This window comes from Etheostoma cragini, chromosome 14 (genome assembly GCF_013103735.1).
Source record: "Etheostoma cragini isolate CJK2018 chromosome 14, CSU_Ecrag_1.0, whole genome shotgun sequence".
Taxonomy (NCBI): Eukaryota; Metazoa; Chordata; class Actinopteri; order Perciformes; family Percidae; genus Etheostoma; species Etheostoma cragini.
This window is the reverse complement of record NC_048420.1, coordinates 14503386-14511014: the sequence shown is the minus strand read 5'-3', so window position 1 is coordinate 14511014 and position 7629 is coordinate 14503386. Positions and strand designations below refer to the sequence as shown.

The 7629-nt window shown below is 38.9% G+C and overlaps 1 protein-coding gene across 1 annotated transcript; it reads right to left on the bottom strand.

The window, feature by feature from the left end:
* Positions 1 to 1706: 1706 nt before the first annotated feature.
* Positions 1707 to 6745, bottom strand: LOC117956750 (leucine-rich repeat and immunoglobulin-like domain-containing nogo receptor-interacting protein 1). Its single transcript, XM_034891982.1, has 2 exons — positions 6397 to 6745; positions 1707 to 4218 (listed from the first exon to the last, which is right to left on the bottom strand). The coding sequence occupies exon 2, from the start codon at positions 4204 to 4206 to the stop codon at positions 2377 to 2379; it is 1830 nt and encodes a 609-aa protein (XP_034747873.1). The 5' UTR covers positions 4207 to 4218; positions 6397 to 6745; the 3' UTR covers positions 1707 to 2376.
* Positions 6746 to 7629: the final 884 nt, after the last annotated feature.

Sequence of the window (7629 nt, the reverse complement as noted above, 5' to 3'; positions counted from 1 at the left end):
AATACATCCGGAGCATTAGATGTACTTCCGGGGTACAGTGTTGTGTTCAAAAATCTGACGCAACGGCCGTCCGAAACAGACTGTTAATATTAATATATATTATAATAATCATATATAATATTAATAATCACAATATCACACTCATATCATCGACTCATCAACATCGAGTCATATATATATATATATATATATTTTTTTTTTTAATATATATACTCATATCAGATCTCTACAAATCAATGGGTGACGTCACACATGAGCTGTCCATTAATAACATATAGTCTATCTGTCTATGGTAACTCAGTACATAATAATAATACATTTTATTCACAACGCACTTTACATTTAAAACATATCTCAAAATGCTACTGGGTAAAATCATCAGTATAAAAGACAGATGGACACATAAAAACGGGAGTCTAAAAGCAGCAACCAGCAAGGTTAGTTTAAAGTCATAGCTAGGTCTTGCTAAAAATAACTGTTTTATGTTCTTTTTCCATGGAAAGGCCTCACCGTGACCACTACACTATAATATGGACGTAATGAGTAATTTCGGACTTGTTTATTTGTTTAGAACCGAGAAACCCCTGTAACTGTCATGTGGGTTTCTCTTAACGGTCTATGGTTTCTCTACTGCTGCTGTCAAAATGAATGGAAGTCAATGAGTCAATGAATGAGTGCTAGGTAGCATACAAATGGTGCCATAGGTGCTATGCTTAGTGGAGGCTGGCTTACACCCTCAACAGCAAGAGTTTCACCAATCAAAGGCGTCACTCTGGGATTGTGGGATTGTTCAGAATTGTGAGTAATGAAGTACTTATCCAAGACATTGCAAATAAAATTATTTCAAGACAATGTTGATGCCCCATGAACTTTTGGCATCTATATGAGCATATACAATCGCTAAGTCATGTCGTAGCTGGTTTTAAGTCTACCATCGACAGTTACGATTGAAGGGCTTGTTTCAATTGTAAATGAAGACATTGCATTGTATTTTTACCTCCGGAACTGTTGAGCTGTATGGTAGTTAGGTTAAGGCATGAGAAGTAGGGATTGGTTAAGGTAAGGGTATGCATATCATGGTAAGCCAATCAGTGGCTTAAAAAAGGCAGAGGCATGTCCTTTGTGTCTCTGTAAATGCCTTTAACTGTCTATGGTAAATACCTAATGTTAGCAAAAGGAAATATAAATACCTTGTGAAATTATCTTAACTTCCAAATCATTTGGCTGGTACATTTACAGTGGTTGCCACAAAATGTTTTTTACGGTTGTCATAGAAACTAGTTGAGCGCTAATGTATTGTCATGGCAACCATATAATTTTAATGGACTTTGAAAATTAATGTTACAAAGATACAAAGTGCTCTTTGTGTGCTCACGGCATACAGTGACACCATACTTTAACTTTGCCTGTGCTTCTGGTCAACAGTTATTGATGTAGTGTTAAAATAAATAATTTAGCCTATTTAACCTGTTTATCAAGCAAACACAATTCTCACCCTACCGATTCAGATGTTTTGATGTGTGCCTACATTTTTCAACCAAGAACCACCAAATAAGCACACCAACAATACATTTTTGAAAGCACAATAATTTAGTTGTGCTACTGTTAGAAAGCAAACTTATGAAGTGCTTTATTGGGAAAGAAAACATACAATCCTCACATCCACTAAATAAGGATTGCAACAATCACCCAACAAAACTAAAATAAAAAATAAAATAGTAGAAATGACATGCTACATAAATGCAAGTCATGTGTACATTAACATAGAGATAAGGTTAACATTGCTATACTACATTTTATCTTACGGCTACCATCTGAGGTCCATCATACTTATTTCATTTAAAAAGTCTATCATATCATCTGGTCTTTAGAAACCAAATAGACAAAACAAACAAGTTCTGAAATTGTTTATATATTAACATCAACAAAGGCAACACACAATCAACTGAATAATTTACATCTCTACATAGTACATGCATTATGCTCATTAAATATTGCTTACTTTGGTTGTTTTACTTTCAGGCTTTGCTATAGTGAAGCTTCATTTTCATAAAAGAGACACTATAAAAGTAAACAAAGCCATAATGATGTCAACATCTAGGTTATACTGTCTGTTCCTAAATTGTATCAATGTCCAGAAGGTCTTATAGGCTACTTACAATTTCCAATGTGTCTTGTCTTTTTTTTAAACTATTGCACAACAAAGGCTAACATGCTTTAGTTTTTATGAATTAATCAACAGTCAGCCTCTGCTGGAAACAAGTTTACATGCCTTAAAATTATATTAATTATCTCTAGAAATGGAAATTAAAACACAATTTTATATTTGAATGTACTAGGTCAAAGCAAGTGAAAACAGGATTTTTACTTTTTGACTCATATTAGTTTCATGGTGAACCTGCTTGTCTCTATATAGTTGCCTTTCCCTCCATTACTAATTGACACAGCGCTTCGTGGCACGTATGCTATTGTGGCTGTGTGCTTTATTTGCCCTTTACTCTTACTCCAGAAAAACATGAAGATGAAACAAACGCTCACAGAGCTGAAAAAGGAAATCAATCCAATGGTTGCAGCTACCAGTAACGTCTTGAAATCTAATGGAATACTCTGATTTCCATTCACACCTGGAGAAGCAGATGGAAAAGCAAACCAACCATTAAGATGAAAGGGTTTTTTAGAAGATGATGAAAAGGCTCGGACATTAAGGCTGACGAGCAGGCTATCATTTCCTGCCGCATTAGATGCCACACAGAGATAAGTACCACTGTCTTGAGGTTGAGCATAGCGAACCTCCAGTGAGCCATTAGAGAGAGTGCGTATTCTGCCAATAGGTGACAGAGGTTTAAGCTGAGGACTTATCCAGGTGACAGATGGCGGAGGGTCACCTTCTGTATTGCAATAAAACACAACCGTGTGTCCTTGATCTACTCTCACTCCTTGAGTTTTAGGGTTTAGAATACTAGGCTGCCGACAAGTGAGCAGGCCTGGGACCTCAGCTTCAGTAAAGTCTAGAAAATACCATCCCTGCAACTGGACGGAGGTGGTGCAAGTTGGTGGATTTCCATTGAAGTCCAGATATGGTCGTCTCTGCACCACCCACAGCAGACGGCAGTCGCATGCTAGTGGGTTGTTATCAAGTCCCAGAGTTCTTAGGGCATCCACCGAATGGAAAACTCCTACCTCAAGGGTGGTGAGATAGTTTCTAGATACATTCAGCAATTTGAAATGTGACAAACCCTTGAATGCTCCGATTTCGATACGTAGCAATGATCCTCCCACCAGATGGAGCTCTTGGAGCCGGAGCAAGTCTCCAAACAGGTTTTCATGAATGTAGGTGATTGGGTTAAAAGAAAGGTCAAGGTATACAAGATATACAAGATGATGCAAAGAGATATAGGGGACAACACTTAGGTTACAGTGTCTAATGGTAAGGGATGTAAGATTTAGGCCAAAGAGACTGTTTCCTGACAGGTTCTCCAGCCAGTTGCAATGACTAATGAGAAGTTCCTTCAGACGCTCTAGGTGACGAAAAGAGTAGTTTGGCAGCATGGTGACGCCCATTCGGTAAAAATGAAGACGTTTCAGGCTCCCAAGCTGTGTCAGTGCCTCTGTTGGCACAGCAGTGAGGTTGCAGCCATCAAGGCGCAGCTCTTGCAGACTGGTTAACCCAGTAAAAGCTTGATGAGAAATAAAAACTAAGTCATTATCTACTGCTTCAATAAACTGCAGGGCAGTTAAGTCACGGAAAGTAAAATCTAGAAAAACAAGGATCTCATTGCTGCTTATGTCCAGTAACTTCAGTTTTGGCAAACCAGCAAACACTCCGACAGATATAATCTTCAAGCGGTTGCGGGCAAGACGCAGGGTTATTAGACTTTGCAAGCCGAGAAAGGCTTCCACTTCAATTATTACCATAATATTGTCACTCAAATCCAACTCAAAAAGTTGTGTAAAAGTCTGGAACTGTTGGTGCACCAGCGTCTTAATCTTATTATGTGTTAGGTTTAGCAGTTTAGGGTTTTGTGGGAGACCGTTGGGCACTGTGGTAATTTGGCCATCAGAGCAGTTCACCTCCAGCAGCACGGCGTCGCAGCGGCAGGACTTTGGACACAGCCAGCGTGTTTCAGATGATAATGCCACCCCCGCTGCCAAGAGGTAGAGAGTTCCCCAGCACAGCCATTGGTGGACAGCAATCCCTTCAAACATCTGTTGGCCTGTCTGCATGTGTGTGTGTGAGAGAGAGAGAGACAGCTGAGAAAAGAGTGAGGAATTGATATGTACTCATGTCACAATTGTGAAATGGGGGAAACATGAACCTCTGCAACACATAAATACAAGAAGGCAGGCAGGGTTACGGTGCAGCCTGGTGCATTCATCTGTTCTTTTTTAATTGAAAACTGTTTAATGCTTTTCTTATGTCTTGGATAACCGGAAGTAGATTTTAACAATGAGACAGTTGCTGATGGTCCTGTCTTTGTAGACAAATGGCCTACTGAAGAGAAAAGACATAAAGCAAAGGGGAGAAGGTGAAATGCTATCAGACGGTGGTGCTGAATCATCTTTGTCAAATTTTGAGTGTCAATATTTTCAACTTATAGTTATGTTGTTTACAGTGCTGCCATAATCCAAGATGATAAGATACAGAGGGAACAGCTATGTCATCCATCCTGGAACAGCCTCCTGCAACGTCTCAGACAAATCAAATCAGTACACGTCTTTAAAAAGCAGTTAAAAGCTATTTTGTTTTCACTGGCAATCTCTTGATTGTATGCCTTATATGTGTAGTAGGTGCACTTAATTTATGCTTTTTCTCTCTCTTTATCCTCCTTCTCACAACTTTTCTTCTTCCTTTGCAACTTGTATTTAAAAAATGGTACTTAAATAAAGATGTCTTGCTTGCTTTCTTGCTAAGAAACCTCCATTCACTGGCCACCATCAGAGGCTGTTGAAAGCTCAGTGGTCCTTTAAGGACCTAACCACTCAATTATCTGTTATCAAATGTCGTAAATATCACTTCGCTGGGCACATTATGTCGTCAGAGAAACACATAATCTTTGGCTTTTATTTTTTGTTTATTTAGATAACTGGTTACTATGAAAGCAGATTGCAGGCTTTTCTCTTGGTTTATTTTTTCCCTTTGCACAATTTACTGTAAAATGTGAGATATGAAACTTTGTAGCTTCATTTCAGCAAAGGAAGATGAGGTGTACACACTACCAATAGAAATATAATCACACTTGGTCTATTTAAGTATTTAGAAAAATTCTTAATTCACACCTTATGCTTGTCCTACATATGGTCCCTTTTTAACCTTTGAACACGTGTTCTTTCTTCCAAGCACTAAACAACAATAATGTAGTTTGTAACTAGATCTAAACTTTAAAGATTACATTATAGGGGTATTTTCCTGATACTCGGGTCTGCCGCTACAGATCATCAAAAACTCTCTTCAGATGAACCCTTGCTAAATTCACTTCTAGGGGGTGGCAAAAGCAAAAATATATTTCTGTACATTATACTGTATGTGCACTGGTTATACTGTATGTCCACTGGTGTGATGATGTGACCGCTATCAGTAATCCCACATTAACTCTAAAACTAATACAATCCATGCAACAATACATATTAGCATGTCATATGAATATGTATATATGTAATCATTACTTTTAACATGGATAAAATTATATTATGAAGTAAACCTGTAAGCCTGTAAAAATGAGTAAGGGAACAGCTCATTAAAAAATGTGTGACTTGCTGAAATATCAAAGGGAGTGTAGAAGGGAGATGCCACTCTCAGATCTCCTCACGTTGTTCTGCTGAATGCTGCAACATGTGAGAAGATGGACGGAGACAGAAATACTACAGTAGGACAGATCACTCTCACTTTTGAAAAGGGGCTGTTTCTATATTTATGCTCAGTGAGCTTTGATCAAGTTTGTCATGCGTTAGACATATTTAATGCTTTTTTATCAAAGAGCTCCTAAATTAATATCCATTGATATTTTGGTGGTCACCTTGAAAAATCCACTCCAAGTCTAATTTTGAATAGAAGGAATCAGGGAGAAAATTCAAATCTTTCTGTTTTTGAAATCCCATTTTCAAGGTGGCAATTGTATATCTCGGGATGTAGCTGAGGAACACTGTATAGCCTGACTGGGGGTGATGACAGCAGCCTCCCAGAGCAGTGTGTGATGGAGACTGACTCCTCTTAAACTCCTTTGAGAGTGTATATGTTAGAGAGTGAAAATAGTGTACAAAGGTGAAATCACAGTTATTTACTCGGGCCTGACAGCTTAGAGAGCTCAAATACAAAACATAGTGTTATCAAAAGCTCAGAATTATAGTGATCATATGGGGGGGGGGGGGAGCAGAGGAAAATCAAGTATTTCAACTCACCTTCTCCTCAGCCTGGAGGGCTCGTCATTGTGATAGCTCCATTTTTGTGGTTTAAAAAAAAATAAATAAAAAAAGCGTGTTTGCAAGTTTTGTTTCTGATTAAATTGTTGACACAAGGGAGGAGAATTCAAAGAGTAGGGTAAATTGTTTTTGGTCTGTCAGGTCCACCTCTGTTGCTCAGAAATACATCCAAAGGAAACCTGCAATCTGAGAGAAAAAGACAGACATATAACAAGATAGCTTCATCCTCCCATACTTGAATATATTCAAGCGCCTTGCTGCAGCTCAGTTTCCCTGTTGCTTCGCTGTCCTCATGGCAACAATAACCTGGCTCCGGACGGATGGGAGCTCGGTGCATGCTGGGGGATTATATACACTAGCTTGTGGACTCCATCCAACACACTGCACTGGATGACAGGAGGCAGGCACACAGGTCAGCCATATGCAGAGATTCAGGCGCAAACACCAGATGGGAAGGAATTTAAGCACTGACACTTAAAAATAAAGGCATATCTTGCCGGCTCTCTGGTCTGTCAGATTTGAAAGTTTGACGAAGACACATCAACTGTTTGATTTGTAAAGGAGGATAGTGTTCCCTGTGTGAATTTCTTAAGTACAATTCAATTCAATTCAATTCAATTTTATTTATAGTATCAATTCATAACAAGAGTTATCTCAAGACACTTTACAGATAGACCACACTCCATAATTTACAAGGACCCAACAGTTCTAGTAGTCCCCTCCAGAGCAAGCAACAGTGCAACAGTGGCGAGGAAAAACTTCCTTTAAGGCAGAAACCTCGGTCAGACCCAGGCTCTTGGTAGGCGGTGTCTGACGACCGGTTGGGGTTAGAATGAAGAGTGGAAATAACAAAAATAGAAAGAAATAGTAGTTGGTAGCAGTTCTTTATAGTAGTTCATGGCATGGCAGGACGCTGTGCAGCATTACAAGGCACAGCAGGACGTAGCAGGGCACTGCAGTGTAGCAGTAGAACATGGCATCACATGAACCCCTTACCCCCATCTCTACATTTCTGGAAGAAACTCAATACTTTATTTTAGCAGTATATTTGGAACAATAAAGAACTTAGACTAAAATACTCAACTCCTCAAGGTACCAAAAACACTGGAGGCCTTTCAGCTACAGGCCCTCAGAGTGTGGATTCAGGTTTTCACTTATCAGAATTTCTTTAAATAGTCTTGTAAATAGACTTGTGTTGTGGTTTCTAACTTG

Excerpts from the sequence above, each read along its gene's own strand:
- LOC117956750 (XM_034891982.1), bottom strand. The coding sequence starts at position 4,206 with ATGTTTGAAGGGATTGCTGTCCACCAATGGCTGTGCTGGGGAACTCTC.